The 19,307-nt window shown below is 42.9% G+C and overlaps 2 protein-coding genes across 2 annotated transcripts; both read right to left on the reverse strand.

Moving 5' to 3' along the window:
- Positions 1-414: 414 nt before the first annotated feature.
- Positions 415-9,036, reverse strand: mep1bb (meprin A subunit beta b; the record flags this gene model as incomplete). The annotated part of the gene is made up of 13 exons (XM_083690526.1): positions 415-1,583; positions 1,989-2,145; positions 2,862-3,035; positions 3,437-3,904; positions 4,316-4,531; positions 4,821-4,973; positions 6,360-6,578; positions 7,299-7,477; positions 7,663-7,780; positions 8,029-8,107; positions 8,368-8,411; positions 8,503-8,553; positions 9,030-9,036. 13 exons carry the CDS (start codon positions 9,034-9,036, stop codon positions 1,361-1,363), a joined length of 2,088 nt encoding a protein of 695 aa, XP_083546652.1. The 3' UTR covers positions 415-1,360.
- Positions 9,037-9,570: 534 nt separating this feature from the next.
- On the reverse strand, positions 9,571-16,426 carry LOC310818697 (E3 ubiquitin-protein ligase RNF138-like). Its single transcript, XM_083689702.1, has 8 exons — positions 16,333-16,426; positions 15,176-15,375; positions 14,803-14,956; positions 13,946-14,091; positions 12,713-12,760; positions 12,272-12,401; positions 10,970-11,077; positions 9,571-10,636 (listed from the first exon to the last, which is right to left on the reverse strand). Exons 2-8 carry the CDS (start codon positions 15,334-15,336, stop codon positions 10,550-10,552), a joined length of 834 nt encoding a protein of 277 aa, XP_083545828.1. The 5' UTR covers positions 15,337-15,375; positions 16,333-16,426; the 3' UTR covers positions 9,571-10,549.
- Between the last annotated feature and the right edge of the window lie 2,881 nt (positions 16,427-19,307).

Raw genomic sequence — 19,307 nt, forward strand, 5'->3', positions numbered from 1 at the left:
TTCAGTAAAATCATGGCTCTTGGCCTATAAGGAGGCATAGGAATTTTTGTAGAAATTTTAAAGACTAACTCCTAGGAGTTGCATACTCTTTATGGTGACTTAGTCACTTTTACTAATCTTCTCTGAGAGAAATGGTGATTGTTTTTTTTTTTCCAATGATTGTAAATAAGAGAAATGTTATGTATACTGATGCTTTTAAAGGAACTGTGTACCTGTATGTCGGTGAATGGATTTAGTGGTAGGGAGGATGTGTGGGGGGGGGTCACCCAGGTTTTGCTATGTGAAGATCTTACCCTCCTTTCTCTTGTAGACACAGACACACACACACACACACACACTTACACAACATACCTACACACACACGTTAAACAAGCACACACAATCCAAGGTTCTTCTACTTCAGTCCTCTTGTACTTCAGTCCCCTTTATAGTCATCACTTGATATCACACACACACACACACACACACACACACACACACACACACACACACACACACACACACACACACACACACACACACGCAGTCCCACCTCCCTCCTGTCTCTTATCACCGGCATGACTGTGTCAAGTTCAGTAATGCAAACAAATATATCCACATGGAAAGTCAACCACACAAACGTTCCTGTCTTTGGTATAATAAATCTTAAATTTGTGAATATAAGACATGTTGTTCTTGTACTTGTTTTGGATCTGAGCCAATGGAAATGTAGGGCAAGTGGACTACAAACAACCACAAAATGACTACAAAAAAAAAGGAGTAATACATGCCATTTAGCTGACGCTTTGATCCACTTATATTGCAGTGAGTGCATACATTTTTCAGTATATATGGTCCCAGCGGGAATCAAACCCACAACCTTAGCGTTGTTAACACCATGCTCTACCAACTGAGCCACAGAGGACCATGTACTTGATTATAATATACATTCTTTGATATACAAATTAGTTTACAATTGACAACATAACAATAAAAGGTATCACGAAATGTGGAATTGTAGGCTTGATAGTTTCATTATTGGGACACTGCCATTGAGTGCGTTTATTGTCAAATCGTACAGGTGTGTGTACGCTGTACGACCAGGTGGGGGCGACATTGTCAAATGTTTGCAGTAGTACATTTTCACATCAAGCTCTTAATTTTAGTCCCAGATGTTCACTCTGATTGACGAATAATTAACTGCAAGCCTATGGATATGCGACAGCTTACTTGGGTGAAGGGTGAGTGGATCGTTGCTTGCATTAGTATGTATTAATGTATTAATATTATTTAGAGGGAGTCTCCAAATACAGTCTACTAATTTGTCCTTTCGCTTCTAAAAAGCGTACGACCTACGCGATCTACGGCGAGGCGGTATTTTCTAATCCTGGACGCCAACGTTGGACATGGTGATGCCGACGTCGTTGTCCCCGCCACGTTTCTTGTACTTCCTCTTGACACACACCACGCTGACCGCCGTCACCACCAACATGGCCGCCAGCACGGAGAAAGACGCCACCAGTGTCGTGGTCAAGTTGTCTTTGGTGGAGCCCTTAGACTGACACCTGTCCCCCCAGTACCACCAGTCCGCGCCCACCGCACACCTAGAGAGAGTGAGTGAGAGAGAGAGTGAGTGAGAGAGAGAGAGAGAGAGTGAGCATGGGCTTTCTTAACCCACTGCACATTTACAAAACGGGGAAAGACCCCCACTGAGAGAAAAAGGAAGCGTAATTACAAACTGCACAGCAGCACGGACAGATTTATACCAAGGAGGAAAGGATGGTGGTTACCCATGGGGAGGGAGGGAGGGAGGGAGAGAGAGAGAGAGAGAGAGAGAGAGAGAGAGAGAGAGAGAGATACATACATACATACATACATACATACATACATACATACATACATACATACATAGGCTACAGAGATATAGAGGAAATCAGCAGTTACCAGCTATGGGCTACTTTACCATAGATTTACTGTAGACCATGGACCCCCCAACAGTAGGTTCTCACCTGCAAACCTCCTTCCCTTCGTCCACCACACAGACCCCCTCGTTCTCACATTTGATGGTGCAGGGCAGCGGGTAGCTAGTGGTGGTCACAGTGTCAGTGGTGGCAGGTGGCACAGTGGAGGGGGGCACGGGTTGGGTCTCAGTGAGATGCAACACATCTGGGGGATGGGAGGGGGCAGAGGGGGGTCGTTAAAGATCGTTAAAGATCTGGCATCGCATCTCCTGCCACTTCTTCTCCGATCAAGGTGATTCGCATCGCGTAGCCCCTCCTTGGACAGATCACCGTCCGGCCACTGCTCAGGGGCTTCCCCATTTTTCCCCCCTTTGTCCTACTGGAACAAGCTCTATGCATTTTCCGCAGCCTAAATGCGTCTACAGACATCCAGACGCAATGCGCCCAAGCAGCGCCTACACGGTGAACCAGATACGATTCACGGTCAAATCAGAAAGTGTCATATGCACATTCGCACCGGTCACCATCTAATGCCATTGAAACATGGCCGCGATCAGAATGTTAATGCAAGGTGTAAATTGAGTCAAGAGGTAGATGGGTAGAGATAATGAGGTACCTAATATTCCATATTAACCTTGAAATGAACGTAAAGTGCTGGAATTGGATTGTGTGATGAAGTAGGGGTATGACTATGGATTAAAGGGTCAGCTCAATGGCATATATTACTATGAAGTAATAAGTAATTTAATCATGTCATGTGGACATTGATTAATGGAGATGTTATTTGAATGAGTATGGTAAGTATCAGGCAGAACTAATGGATATGGACAGCTGGATCAGCATGATTGCACACAGGGAATGCTATGTACACAACATGTTTCTGACGTGTTTGATTAAAGGGGCTTTTGGACTATTGTTTACCTTCCATTGTAAGAAGAAAGATGGCGTCTCCTCCCTTGATAAAGTCTCGGCTCTTTGCCCTGCCGTGGGTGAGGTAAGCGCTTATCCCCGCCATCGGCCCTCGGAAATACTTGTTCCCGTCCTCGTCGGAGACCTCAATGCCCACCTTACGGGGGTCATCCCAGAAGAACACCTCTGCAGGGATAGAAATGAAACCCCATTCTGTCAATACAAGACATCCTCTTGATAGATACAAAATGCCTGCCCAAGCTTGTGTTTCTCAACTTTTTCGTCACAGGAGACAGCAAGCGATGGTCCTTTCTCCTCGGAGGACGTGCTTACATTAAAAAAAGCACCTGAGAACTGAGTAAAATCTATGTCAGCTGTCGTCTCTCAGGGACAAGCAGCTTCCCGGGGACTGGTGTCAGTCCATGGTACAAGAGGGTTGAGAAACTCTAAACTAAATAACGTACCAGTCAAAGTACTGTACAGTCAGTCAACTACAGTTTCAACAAACAATATTCTCAAATGTACACATATTTAACGTCCTTTCGGAATGACGGTGATGTCGGGTGGTGTCGTTTTTCGGTTCTGACCTCCGTCTTTCTGCCCAGGGTCGGTGGTGACGCTGCGCTGATTGGACATGCGCTTCTGGATCTGCGGGTTCTGATCCATCAACATCATGGTCATCTGTTTCCACGGACATGGCCACTTCAGTTCCGCGTCCCCGTCCTTGGCCACTAGGGATACGAAGGCGGACAGCTCCCCTGGGTACCTGTCCTTCCCGCTAGGGTACAAGATCATCTGGAACGTGTAGCCCTCTCTGGATGTGAACAGGGGGCTGAAGATCGGGGTGTCCGGCGGGGTGGTGTCCATGACCTGGCTGAAGTTCTTCACGCGCCAGATGTGCTCCGGGCAGGTGGTCTCGGAGAGGTTGATGTCGTCCAGGGAGAGCCCCCCCGCCGACAGAACGCCAGCGCCTTTGGTCCCCTCGAACACCACCCGGAACTTCTTGGCCACGTTCAGGCTCACGTGGTGGAGCTGCCACAGGTCCTGTGGGGGGCCTGTAACCATTGGGGGGATGGATTGATATCAATATCTATATCAGAGCATTAAAAACACACACTGTACAAAACTGGAACACACTGAAGATCATTGAGAATGACACAACACGTTCTTGGACTTTTTGGACTATTTCCTTTGTGAGAGCAGAAGTTTGAGCCATGTCATCACGGCAGCACCGTCATGAAGTGTACTTGTTACATCATGCAATAGGCAGGGCATTTCATAAATCCTAATTGGCCGAAATCCTAACTCATCCTAATCCTAAAAAATAAAGCCTGCATTGAAGTCAGAGTTATCGCACAGATCTCAAGATAAGATTTCGGCCATAATACGATATGTCCAAAGAGTACAGTGTCTGTCTATTTATACTTCATATTCAGATATTGCAGGTTGGCGTTAGACATGTTTACCAACAACAATGTCTATGAGACGGAGGGTCCCGTTGGGGTTGGCGTTGTCGTACTCTCGGACCCAGATCTTCAGCTGGTCGTTGGCGCCCCCACTGTTATAGAAGAAGAACTGCAGGCACTGGTAGCCTCTCTTAGGGTACAGCAGTCTGCTCTCCAGCAGGGCCCTGTCTCCTGCCTGCCCCGTGGCAGTGTTGAAGTGCATGAAATAACCGCTGCCTGTGGAGGTTGGGAGGTGACCAACATTAGCATGAGGACATATGTAAGGATTTTTTTATTGTAGCATTTCATAACCACAGATTTCAAATGAGCTCCATTTGAGGACACTTTGGACTTTGCGATAAAAGTGTTAATATTAATCTACCCTGCCAGGTGGTGGAGGTATGTGGTGGTAGAGTATGTGTGTGTGTGTGTGTGTGTGTGTGTGTGTGTGTGTGTGTGTGTGTGTGTGTGTGTGTGTGTGTGTGTGTGTGTGTGTGTGTGTGTGTGTACTGAGGGGGATAACCACCTGTACATTGTCCCATGTTGCTGTAGTCAGTAGCAGGCCCTGCGACCGCCTCGGTCACTCGTGTCCAGTCAGCCTGGTCCCCCGGGCCTTGGATCATACCACAGATGTTCTCCCTCTCAAAGTCACACGAGTCCAGGAAGGTAGATGAGCGGGCTGTATCAAAGGTACACACACACACACATACACACACACACACACACACACACACACATACGCACATACACACACACATACACACATACACACACACATACACACACACATACGCACGTACACACACACACACACACACATAAACACACACCACGCATGCGCATACACACACACACACACACGCACACACACACACACACACACACACACACACACACACACACACACACACCATCAGCTCAACAGCTATTAAAATAAAAACTTTGACCTGCAGTAAATTCAAGACACTTGTACCCACGTTTTCCACGTGGAATATTCCCAGATCTATCATCTCATAAAGTATCTATCAAACTAATCTTTATCTATACGAAAGGTTATTCTTCTTATTAACCCCAGGATGTATTCAATCAAACTCCCATTGCAGAAACCTCCACATTGTTTATGCTCTGCATATATGCTATGCTAATCTTTCAACTTAATCTTTTACTATCTGTTATGGTGGGGGGGACACAATCTAACTGATCACAATACTTCAAATGATCTAATCTAATCATTCCAGTCAATGCATTACAATGAGCCCGTCATCCGATTTCTCCCTCCACTAACCTCCCCTGACAGGAGGTAAGATGTGATTTTCCAGGTAAGATTGTTTCTTGCAGTATAAAACTAATTCCAACACTGTAGATTACAATCAGCTCCCTTTGGTGAAAGGGGCCCTGCCCAGAAATAAACCCTGCCTAACCCCTATATTCTAGACACCTAGATTTGCAAGGATTGGATAGGTAAGAAGCAGAGGAGGCTGGTGGAGGCAGCAATCGAAGAAAGGGCTGTAATCCAACCATGTAATGCATGGAACGGATTTTGAGGAATTCCATGCATTACAATGAGTACGTCCTCCGATTTCTACCTCCACCAGCCTCCTCTCCCTGGTAAGTAGCCTATAGGAAAGACAGTATAGGCTCCACCTTGCCCTCTGATAGATGGGTGGTCGTTCCATCTTGCTGCTGATACCTATCCTTTTGTGAAGACATACCCCACCATCCTGCCTTGTGTTTGTTACCTCTGTGACGATTAAGGCTTGACGCTGAAAGGCGCAGACACCGACTGCTAATATGCATTCGATTCTGATTCACTTGTCTATATTTGAGAGTGCCGGCCATATTATTGACTTATCGGATCAACCCTGGGCTACAGAACCCCCAAAGACATATTAATCAGAACTCAACATTTTTGAGAGTTCAGAAGGCCTTTTCCTTATTTGGACCGATCCAATCCTTTCAGATGTACTGTAGTAGCAAGCAGGTGTCTAGGGAGTAGGAGCTAAGGGGGGGGGGGGGGGGGGGGGGGGGGTTTCTGGAATGTGGACAGGGAACTACTGGGTCTTACTGCAGTTGTAGAGGCGGTGGAGTTTGAGCAGGTCGTTGTCACTGAACTCCATGCGCTGGCCGATGACGTCACTGAAGGCGGGGATCTTGGTGACGATGGTGGACTCGCTGCCGTTGCGGAAGGCGTTCTTGCTGTAGTGCATCATGGAGCCGTAGTCGTAGGGGACGCCCAGGGAACTGGACGTGGTGTCGTTGTACGTGTTGAAGTTGTTCTCTCTGCCTGCGTTCAATCAGTTCATTCAAGAAGTTAATTGAAATCCTCGTACAAAATAATTACCATTGCTGCAAGGGGGTATTATGCGGGGCTTCCTATATGTGGACTATGTGTTGCGTGTACGGCCCCCCGACTGCTAGCGGCCCTGAGTGCAAAAGACAATTGATGGAGTTGCGAGTTGCAGGGCCCCAACATGTTTTTACTTCATAATACTGTATCTAGATATCCAGAGCCAGTTCTGGCTAGTGTAGTCTGGTGATGGCGGGGCTAACTACTTAATATTTAACTTAACTAGACCAATCTCCGACACACACACACACACACACACATGCAGAGTAGGGAGTCCACAGGACAGGAGAATACTGACCACTAATACTACTGCACATTGCCCTTCAATCACGTCTGATAAAGACATACTTAATTAGAATTTAATCTAGGGTGTTGTTTACTATGGTGTTGTTTAAAATCTTGCCCTTTTTATTTGAGGAGATTAAGCACACACACAAGATTATGACATTACTAAGTATTTTTAACACTTGGCTTGGAGCACTTAATACCGTATAAAGATCATTAAACAGTAGCACGTGAACTACACTAGGGCTGTTTCATTCAGAGGCAAATGTTTCTCTTACTGTCATTCCGACAAACACTTTAATGTATTTGGGGGAAGAAAACAGATGGCAATTGTCCAATAGGGTTAGGGTAAATCAGAGAGAGGTTGAATACCCTCAGTGATATGCTCCCAGATGATGTTGACATAGTCATCGCGGTCCGAGCGTGACTGTTCGTGCCAGAAGCCCAACGCATGGAGGAACTCGTGTTCGATGGTCGCGATGCGGTCACAGTTGGTCCCAATGGACAACCGCTGTTTCCCTACATGCCGGTTCCCCACAGAGGAGAAACAACTGAGGACAACACAATCAGAACACATCAAACATCATACAAATTCTTTTCAGGGATACATCTTTCCAAGATAAGAAATCACTTTTTTTTTGTACGGTTACGCAACCTTCAGTCCTTTGAAAACACATTTCGCGTTGCAGCATACATTTCCAAAACCGAATGAAAAGATACTATCCTTATCGCTTACCCACTGCCTTTAAAGATGGAAATGTAGTTCTGTTCGCCCCCCCAGGGCTTGAAGTCAATACAAGTTTTCAGCCTGTACTGTTCAAAGGCCTTCAGAATCACACCTTTTGCATTGATCTCTGGGGAGCAGAAAGACTTTTTTATTTATTTTTTTACTTTTAATGATGAAGAAATTCTTATATCTCTCACACATCGGCACCACCTACAGTAGAGCCATTTCTGAGAGATGGACCATGAGATAGGCTCGCAAAAATACAGGTACAGTACAGTAGTACCTCTCCTGAATGGTCAACCTTTGGAACTGGAAACATTATGCACGTCATTCTCAGACCTTTTGTTTTGTTGTACATGCAGTTTCTTGTCTTACCTAAATCATCCTCCATGTAATATGGGATTGTCTTTGGCCACCTGTACTCGTCCCCGATTATAGAATTCCGGCCTTGTCTCTGTATCAGCCATTGATGGCATTTGATAGAAAGGAAAGATTGTTCTTTAGGGCTGTTATGCAAGTGTTACCCAACATCTTCAGACCTGGGTTGGATATATACAGTACAGGATACTGTCAAATATACGGTCAAACTCTCAATACTCTCAAACACGTGAGCTGAGCGTGGTGCACATGTTTGCCTCATACAATGGGAACTGAAGTAAAAAATCACATACTTTCAAGTGTATTTCATTTGAGGCAGGTCTGCACTTAACATACCTCATCGAGCACAATATCTCCCTCCACCAGGTTTAACCCGGCCTCTGTGGAGAGCAAGGACACAGTACTTCAGGGTGAGACGAATGTTGGATTATTGAAAAAGACATGACTGTGAACGTGAACATTTTGACAAACCTTCATTGATGTCAAAAATGTCACGGTCCCGTCCTCCATCCACATCATACTCTGTCGGACAAACATTTAGACTACATAAGTGACAGTACCTTATATGCCCCCGCCCTCCCAAAAAAAAAAGGCAATTCAAAGTGCTTTGCATAAAATAGATAAAAAGGAAAGAGCATCAAAAAAAAAAAAAAAAAGACAAAAGCATGAAAGACATGAAAAAGAATGAAAAGGAAGACGTTCTAGCACAAAGTTCATCGGTGAATGAACCCATCACAGTCAGAGCTGAAAAGAAACGTGATGAATATAAGAAACTTTACTTGCCTAAAACTCTTGATGTGGGCTGAGACACATAGGAGAAGGAAATCATTGTTTAGTGCAAATAAGCAGTGATTTACCATTACAAGTCAATAAAACAACCATACACATAGTGGTGACTCTGTAAACCTCTATCCAAGACACCTTTTTCTTTTAATAACTAAGGTCAACACAATTTCCCTGTCTCTGCCTATTTGAGAATACATGAGTGCAAGGCTTACCAGACATAAGATAGTGCCACAAAAGAGGTATGAAATATGAAGTATAAATATGAATGTAGATCTCCACCCCATGTTTGCTTCCAAGTTAGTGTCCCTAACAGAGGAACACCTTGAATAACTACCCTTGGCCTTAGGTACTGCAATGGTGGGTAGATGATTACAGATCAGTCTAATCAGGTGATAACAGATCAATAATTGACAGAACTGTGATGCATCCGATGAGTTGACAGAGATGATTGAAATCAGCTCCAACACTATCAACCAACACATCTATCTACACGTGAAAGAGATAAAGATGAAGCCAGACAGACAGAGAAAGACAGACTGATCTCTGCACACACACACGCACGCACGCACGCACGCACGCACACACACACACACACACACACACACACACACACACACACACACACACACACACACACACACACACACACAGACCAGGGGAGCCAGCATTTAGCAACAACATGTCAGTAAATAGCTACCCAATTAGCATGAGAAAAGGGATTTTGCACACCACTGGAGAACAGGTTTTTCTGGGAAGATAGAAGTTTAATCAACATGATACACGATACATTTTCGTTAAAAAACACATTTCAAAAAATTAAACAGGAAATCACACTTGTACTGTCAAAATACGTCAATAATTGGAATGTTTTTATATGAGGGCAATGAGGTTATTGGCCTATATCGTTGTATATTGACTGTGACAAGATATGTCTGTGCCGTTGTCAGCTCATTAATGACCTTTTCAACTCCATACATTGAGAGCATTAATAGCCTGCTGAGATTAAGGACTGTGTTTGGCCTAGTCCTAGTGCATGCAGACATAGATACAGCTATCCAGTGTACAGTACCAGGACAGTGTTGCTGACAAATACATCACTGTCAGCTAGTGTGGTGAATTCTGGACGAGGTGGACATAGCAGTTTGTGTGTTGTGTTTACATGTAGGATACAAGTATTTAATGCTTCCCACCTCTAATGCGACACACATTAACCTAACCAAATCTAAACATTCATCTGCAATGGGAAGTGTACAGTCGTTACTGTACAGTATGTGCTTGTTTCTAGACCACTCCACATAATCACACTCTATTTTATCTTGTACACTGCCATAATCAACTTTAGTGCCTAGCCAATTTCGTTGCCAAATCGCTATTGTATCATGGTCATTTGGCAATATTTCAATGTTTATAAAAGCGGCAATGCTTTTAAAAGCATTGCACTCCCTGTATGTCAATGTAAGATATCAAATCATAATGTGCGTCAAACAAGACATTGAACATGATTGCAGTGCACGATGTGAACTTCTGAGCCTAACTAAAGAGTACAGTTGTACAATACTGTACATTGCGGTGGAGGGCAATTACAGTACCGTTCAATACGACACAGAAAATAATAATAATAATAATAATTCAACAAATTTGCAAGTTGGTTATCACAGTAAACCACAGTGGAGAAGGTGATTGCGTGGACTACAGAGGAGTGTTCCATTGTGTTGGAACATACCATACAAGGTCAGGGTCTCATTGTGGCGACAGGCCCTTGTAGGAGTGACTGTTGAATGGTAAGGTAGAGCTGGGTTTCCTCATCTTCCCACACATTCTAGTAAAAGAAGGATTCAACAAGGAAGAAGGGTCACAACGAGCATCGGCAACAATGGCGTGTCCTCTATTTTAACTTGAACGATACATAACTGTTCAATGAGCATACACTGTGTAGCTGTTCTGTATCGCAACAGGCTCGTTATAACAAGAAACAATGACGATGTGCTGTGTGTGTATTGTCGTGGCAACAAAGAGTGCAGCCTGGTATGTGAAAACAGAACAGAATGTCCTTGCTAGCATTGAAATGTATGGAAAGCAACATTTACTGTGAACTTAACTCTTATTGTCAAGAAAACCTCAGTGGGATTTTCTGCGAGAGAGACATTCTTACCGTGTACGTTTCGTAGCTGAATCGGTGCCTGGCGCTCAGGTGGCCAATGAGGTTGCGGCTGAAGTAACCGGTGTTACCCCAGGGTGTGGACGCACAGATAGGACACACCTAGGGGAGAGACAGGGGAGTGATATACCCAACCCGGACAAACAACAAAGCAAGATTCTCAGAATCAGAATCAGAATTCTTTTATTTGGCCAACTGTATTTTGCACATACAGGAAATTGACTTGGTTGGTGCATGGACATAAAAAAAAAAAAGCAAATATTGACAAGAAATGTACAAAATAGCAAAGTATTAACAAAATAGCAATAACAAATTTACAAATTTACAAAAAAGAGCAGCAGAACAATACATCTTGTAGGCTGTGTGAGATTAAATGGCAATGAGGCTAGGGGCTGTGAAATGGTTGTGGGGCATGTACACTATAAATTAGAATAGTTTTAAATAATTATAAATTACACTGCCAGTGCATTGTTTGTGTGACAGGGTGGGGGGGGGGGGGTCAGTGAGAGGCAGTGGGCTTGGTTGTGAGCCCCACTGCCATGGGGAAGAAACTGTTCATTCCCTCATTAGAGAATACAAATGTAGCATTACAGTACTCTCCCAATCAGATACTGCATTGTCTTGGTGTGGGTGGCATGATATGCATGAACATTTTGTGGGTGTATTATGGATATTACATTTACATTTATGGCATTTAGCAGACGCCTTTATCCAAAGTGACTTACAACAAATACATTTGCTTAAGTAAGTGAATCATCTATCCATCAGTCATCATAAGATAAAGTAATCAATGCTCAGACCAGGGGCCATTGGCAGTCACAATGCTAGAAGAAGGATTTAAAAAAAAAAATAGAATAATTTATTAACAGGAGAGAAACTTGTACAGCGGGGTAGTGGGGGTGAAGAGGTCTTTAGGAGGGAATTAAGTGTACTATGTCATGTCATAGGTTTTGGCCTACAGTATGGCTTAATTTTGTGAAGTCTGATGACCACAGTTCCCCGTGAACATACTAATATAGTATGTATAATATATATAGATAATATAATATATAGAAAATATATGACATAAAGTCTGTAGTGGTCTAGGATATTTCAGTCAGACAGCAGTGTCAAGGCATGTGTAGTGGAGATGCCTTGGAACCACTCTCCCATAATCAGTAACCTTGCCTTAGACCCTGCAAACATGCCTTAGCTCATGCCTACTGTAGGCTTTAGCTTAGCGGGCTAAGGCGCATGTCTTCCGTGCGGGAGACCCGGATTGGAGCCCTGAGAAAATAGACAGTATAGTAGTCTTACCATTGGAGAGCTCTCCCCTCTGTGGCTGCTCACACAGTGCTGGACAAGTGCCATGTCTGTCAAGCCCTGCAGGGGGCAGTATGGACAGGAGTAGTGCACTCGTCCTTGGCTCATTGGTGCCACTGTTGGCCTGAAAGATAATAGCCATCACCATCTCAAACACATATATGCCTTTTCCAAATACGCTGAAAATGTATCCTTCCTTTGTTCCTTGGGAGATTCAATGATCGAAAAAAATTGGATAGGTGAAAGCAAGGGTTGAACTTTACCATCAATCCAGTCATGTGATGTACCTGTAAGATTAGTGATGGCTCCCAGGAAGTGATGAAGGAGGGATGCATTCTGTAAGTATTTGGACAGGGCCATAAAGTCTTTGAACATGTCTAACATGAATCCATTTTGAGAGAGAACTTAGTTCTTCGAAGTTCATACAGTACTTACTCTCTAACGACAGCCATGTGAGGTGGTACAGGAAGTCCTGATAGAATCCTAGTGGAAAATATCTACATGACCATCAATTACATACTCCTCAAATGATTAATCATGTCCCAAATATTCAGTGTCACCTACTGTGTGGGCACACATCTCAAACAATGAAAGTTGTGTTGGATATTCTCAGTATTGATGTCCATGGACTAAACATTTGACATTTTTTAAAAGTTTCTTTGTCAAAGTGATAATGCATCCATTCCTGTCAAGCAAAAATGAATCTGTGATGAAAATAGGTCACATGTCCTTGTTATATCTAGTCATTTCACTCCATCATGAGTGATACGAGTGTGGCTACTTATTTCATCTTTGAAGAGGTCATTTTGACTAAAAAGGTTTTTTGTCTCACTGACACTACAGGACGGAGAGCCCTCGAACTGGGACAAAGTAAAGAGCCACCAATCAAACAAAGCTGTCCCCTGAATGCAAACTCGACCGGTACTTTTAGTGCTGTCATATCTGGGACTCGGGTTGATTGGTTATTGATATTCCGAAGACGCTGCTTTATTCTACTTAAAGGATGCTACCTTTGAGAGGAGCCTAATGGAGCTGAACTGATGCAGTCTCGTCTCTGGCCAGGGCGACCACCCTCGTTGACCCTGAGCAACTCTGCCTCCGTAATCAGACACCGCTTCACACGGTTCCACTGCCTCCTGTGCGCCGCAGGTTTGTGCTAGCCTGCTGAGCTAATAAGCCTAGCTCAAGGAGCTAATGCAAATATTCAGGTCTCACATCAGGTTACACCCTAGTTATAGGTGCATTGGCTCATGAAGATATATCTTCAGATATATTCTTAAGGTATATTCTTCATTAGAGATATCTTCGTTAGTTTTGCGTGGCTACGATCACCCGAACATTACACAAGCACTGCTACAGCTATACAGTTCTTTCGCTAGTACCCATTACTGTTAAACCTACTACAGCTTATTTTAGTAGCTCCTACATCCTGTATAACTACTCATACTGCCACTCCCTGCAGAAGCTTGTTCCCTGACACTTCCGGCCAATAGCCTGGGGACGAGGCGGCTACTAACTGCACAATACATATTACTGAGCAAGCCAAAGGCTTTGGCCTACAGTGTACAGGATATGTGCTGCTGTTTTGAATGGTAGTCAGTGATGTCCAGTGATGTTCAATGATTCAGGGGTCGGTTGGCTGGATAAATATGGTGTCTGTATACTGACCCAGTCATATAGATGCTGCCCCCATGTTCACTGATGCTTTCCTGGGTTGTTGGTGCGACTGGTGGTGGTGGTGGTGGTGGTGTGCCGTACTCCTCAATGTACTTCAGGCAGTATTTGTAGTGAGCCCTCATCTTACTGAGAAACGTCTGAAAAGTGAGACCAACCACGTTAACCATGAACATCATATGGAGTCGTGTTTTCATGTGTTTTTTGTGTGTGTTTGTGCAGGCGTGTGTGGAAGTATTACCCAAAATAATACATTCATAAAGAAATACGATTTTTTTTTAACTCATGTTCACCAGTAGGTACAACTAGATGTATCTAGGTAGAGTATGACCTGAATATGGTCAGGGCTATATAACAAAGGGGAAATTCTGAACACACTGCTGGAAATCCCCTACATTGTTTCTGGAGAGGAGTCAGCAAAAGAAAATGAAAAACACCGCCCTCTTCAGTATTTAATTGTCACAACAAAATAGTACACAGCAACTGTTCAGTCACTTGAGTCATTGTTCACACAGACAAACATGCAGTGTTTTCTCCATACTGTATGCTTTCTGATCATGGCATATATTGTATGGATAGAAAAACACCATTGTGTATGTATACATATACGTCAGGGGAGGCTGGTGGAGGTAGAAATCGGGGGATGGGCTAAGAGTAATGCATGGAATGGAATGAGAAATGGTATGGTAAACACACGTTCCTCACATTCCTCATCCCATTCCATACATTACAATGAGCCCATCCTCCTTCTACCTCCACCAGCCTCCCCTGATATATGTATACAATGTACACACACAAATGTAACAAATAGAAAGTAAGTGTTAGAGTCAGTGTATTGAGTAGGCTCTTACCATAGAGCCACAGGCCCTACAATTCCCTTTCCTCACTCTCATCTGCTGGAGGATATCTGTTGCTCTCTTCTCATTCTCTGACACGGGGCCCCTGCACATGGGACAGTGTGGCCCCTGGGTCCTGACAGCCATGAGGAAACACTCCCTACAGAAGCTGGGGCAACAGAGAGGTTCACTGGTTAAAATAGGCCATTTTGTTGTTTATTTCCTTGAAAAAGAAAGCCATGTTGTTGTCTATTGACAGGATATGCCAGTTTGCTAAAGTTGTGTGAATTTGCCCGTATTTGATCATTTGATTATTTTGACCGGTGGACGACCAGAATTACTATATATGATACATATTTATACATATGACATAATAATACATATTTACATATGTCTGCAGCTCTTGGTTCTGATAGGGGTTTTCAGGACATCCTGACATATGGGACAGTCGTAGTCCTCCTCTACCCAGCTCTCCAGAGTTTCCTCGGCATCCTCTTTGTTCTTTCTCACTCCCAGGGGATCCATTGCTGCAGAGTGCGCAGCTCCCATTAATTCCCAACTTGGAGTTGCACAACCTTGCCTGTAGATCTGAACATGCGTGTGTGTAAGCTCCTGGTGTTAATGCCTAGGCTTCACCTCAGCGGGCTAACACAGTATTGTGGTGTGCTGGAGACCCGGGATCGAAACCGGTCGGCCACACATGTACAGGACGCTGGTTTGGTTGGACCCAAAGCTCATGAAACCATGAAACAGATTTGTTTAGATGGTGCTGTAATGGTTGGATTTCAGGTGCTTTCCAGGTGAAAGTTTTGTATTCCATTGCCAGGAATATGTATATGTATATGGAATATGTATTGTTTTATTGTTCTATTTTGTAAATTTGTTATTGCTATTGTGTAAACTTCTTGTCAATATTTGCTATTGTCTTTTATGTCCCATGCACCAACCTCACCAAGTCAATTTCCTGTATGTGCAAATATACTTGGCCAAATAAAAGAATTCTGATTCTGATTCTGATTCTGATTCTGAATCAGTGATAGACGATCAACAATTGATTATGAGGAAGATCAAGGAAGGTTGGATGTCTCTTTTAACCAATGTGGTCACAGTTCAAGTACAACTCGAGTGAGGCTAGACTACTGAGCTGAAGACATTATTACTTAAATCAGTATGGAATTACATAATTTGCTGTGCATCATTATCTCACTTGTATCTCTATCCACTTATGTCAAACATACATACATTCAGTGTACCTGTACATGGGGTACTTTCTATTGTGGGGTCAGACCCATTGACACAATGGTCAGTCAAGTAACATAATGCTAATGTGGTGACATGACATTTGACTTAATGACAAGCCTTAGCATATCCATTTGTGAGTTACCAAGCTATCTCTCTCTCTCTCTCTCTCTCTCTCTCTCTCTCTATCTGATGCAGTCACAAACACAACTGAATGAATGTCCATTCTTCAAGTAATCCACTGTAATTACATTCTCTGTTCCCCTCAACATCACACCATTGTATACATACAAAATCCGCACTTACCACGTGTAAAAAAACGTCTTGCCAACACCGATCTAGAGCATATTAACCTATGGTTGCGCTAATCTCAATCTCGTTTCAACCCGGTCCACACAAACACTTATTTTCGCTTTCATTCTGTCTACATAAGGAAGTGTGGAAATCACCAAATATTTTTGCAGTGTCCAACCTCATTCGCCTTCATGAGTCTTTGGCTTTCAACTAAGGAAACACTTTGATTATGCAACTCCACGATTTTCGTGATTTTCTACACACTCATCCTTGGAACACGTCCATTGTTAGACTTCTTTTACAAAACGTCTTATGTCTCATGTCCACAACACATTTGTGATTGTGGATTTATTTTCTATGTGCACATTTTGTGTTAAAGGGGCAATCTGGGATTCAATCAGAGCTATGGATGCAAGGACTGACCATCCATGAGATCAAAATGATGGGGCTATTGCTCTGTCACCTCGTATGTTTTAGTTTAGCTGAGCTTTGAGCGGGTTCCCCCCTAAAAACGTATATTTGCTAGTTTACTAGGCTCCACGTGTAGGTAGGTAGGCTAGTTAACCGTGATTGCGCGATCAAATCAATCAGGCGTTGATTCGCAGGAAATCTGTCTGGAGACATGACTAGTGTGACTGAAAAATGCAATGCTTTGAATTACATAAAGCCCTCACGAAATGATTTGCATGCATAAAATACATTATGTTTCTGTTCCACTGGTTGTTGACGTCCTCTTCCACGCAATCATCAACACATTTATTTAATATTATTTGAGTCTTTTTCTTCTATACGTAACATCAGTGAAAGTACCCTGTGCTTATTCCACAGTATGTTGTTACTAGCCTACGTGTGTACAGTCAGTGTTAAACATATGGATGTGCAATTATTTTATTTATTGCACAGGGAATAAAGAACATTCAAGTATGACACGTGGTAAAACAAAGCAAGTGGGTGTTTGAGACCCACAAAGCGCTTAAAAAAGAACATTACTCAGAGGCAAGACATACAATTTAAACATTTGAAATTGAAATGAACAAAACATCAAAACAACAGCTCAAATTGGTTCCTAAAATCAATAATATACTAATTATGGGTAGGGTCTATAGCCTCGTAGTCTGCAAAGTTTGCCACTCTCTTGACCAAGTTATTTTTTTTTATGACTTGACAGGTGGCCCGCACGCTCCAATCAATTGAGTAATGATTTGATTTAAATAATCAATTTCCCTTAACCTAGCCTCATAGACGACACAGTATAATGGTTATTGTCTTGCAGCGTAAAATCTGCTCGACATGAAACTCAATTTCCTAGTTAGCAACAACCTGTCCCATCTTGGAATATGTTTGCATAACCATTAATGTCTCACACACACACACACACACACACACACACACACACACACACACACACACACACACACACACACACACACACACACACACACACACACACACACACACACACAGAGAGAGAGATACATATACAGAGGAAATCAGCAGCTACCAGTTATGGGCTTTTCAGAGATAGATAGATCGTACTTAGATCAGTGATCAGAAGACAGTCGTTTAGAACGTCCATATTGCCAGGGCTAGTAATCTGATCTGGGCGACTTGATTATTAGGCTATAGTCCTACATTACACAAATGACCATTCTATTCTGTCAATGGTATTATTTGTTATTATGGACCTCAAATAGGCTATGTAGACACGAAAGCATCACCTTATATGGCGAAACAGTGTAATTGCAATATAAAGAATTTGAAGATAACATTCATAGATAAAATCACGCCAGTTAATCATAATAGTGATTATTTATGTGAATTATTATATATGAATAATTCATACATATTATATATGAATATATTACTAAATTCTATCATCTCTCCCTAAACCATCAATGTATTGTAACGACCCTGTGTAAGGCCCGTTAGCAGCTCCGCTAAGTGAGTTAACTCTCTTGGTGTTGTGGCTAGCGCGGCCGGTTTGTAAGCGGAAGGTTGCGAGTTCGATACCCGCTTAAGGCAAGCTGCTCTGCCCCGCCGTTCGCTACAGTATGTTTTAAGCTAATACGCAATTTCACTGACCCCTAGTGGAAAGTGAGGTGACTTTTGCAGTTGAGATCAAGGTTAAATGTACGTGTGCTTTAAACCACAGACCTGAGAACACAGCAATCACGTTTAAGTAGCTGTGAGTTCTCTGTTGGGTTCAGACGGCATGACTATGCTAAGCTAGCTGTATGCTTAACCATGTGTTCAAGCTATACAGTGTTTATATACAACCACACTGGAGTCAAACAAACATGTTGCATTCTGATGCATTTGTAACTTAAATTCTTGTGAAGGAGTGGCCCTTCACTAAAGACATTGTCATTGGAATATATGTATTCAATTATGTGACACTGTAAATAGCAATAGTTGTGTGTTTCTTGTCCAATTTAATCAACCTTCCAGTACATTTTCAACCATTTCAAACATTGCAGTCATGTGTTAATTGTATTCCTATTGGTTACAGCTCGATTGGTGGCTACCTTTGTTAGGAATTTGTAGGTTCAGGTGTGATGTGCGAAGTCAAAAGAACAGATCAACAGTGTCTTTCAATGATTTAATACAATGTATGCACAAGGGAGAGATATAGCAAAGTAGGAAGGATCTCGAAAGACGGGTCCTAAACTACCTAAGCTAAACTACAAGCAGTGGAAAAGTACCAGAGACAGCATATCAAATGTCCTTGCATAGCCCACGTATTGCTTTTCGGTCCTATCATATGGACAGTTGGTGCCCACCCCAAGGTCAACGTGTTTAGACAAAACAAATCCTCCTGAGAGACAGGGGCCTAAAGCATCATTTAATTTATTAATCGACCATAATCGCTATTCATCACCGTACACAGCTGATTTTAATTGAGATAATGAGGGCACTTCCAATTTTAAATCGGTGTCACCAATGTTTGTCAGTATAATGTTGTTGTTTTTTTTACCAAGGTGAGCCAG

Source organism: Argentina silus (genome assembly GCF_951799395.1).
Source record: "Argentina silus genome assembly, chromosome: 18".
Lineage (NCBI taxonomy): Eukaryota > Metazoa > Chordata > Actinopteri > Argentiniformes > Argentinidae > Argentina > Argentina silus.

What these genes read in the sequence shown, in the direction of transcription:
- LOC310818697 (XM_083689702.1), bottom strand. Translation starts at nt 15,336, where the DNA reads ATGGGAGCTGCGCACTCTGCAGCAATGGATCCCCTGGGAGTGAGAAAG. An exon ending in ACCAAGAGCTGCAGACATAT is followed by an intron (nt 14,957 to 15,175) that starts GTAAATATGTAT and finishes CTGTTGCCCCAG; the next exon opens with CTTCTGTAGGGAGTGTTTCC. An exon ending in GGCAGCATCTATATGACTGG is followed by an intron (nt 12,761 to 13,945) that starts GTCAGTATACAG and finishes ATTTTCCACTAG; the next exon opens with GATTCTATCAGGACTTCCTG.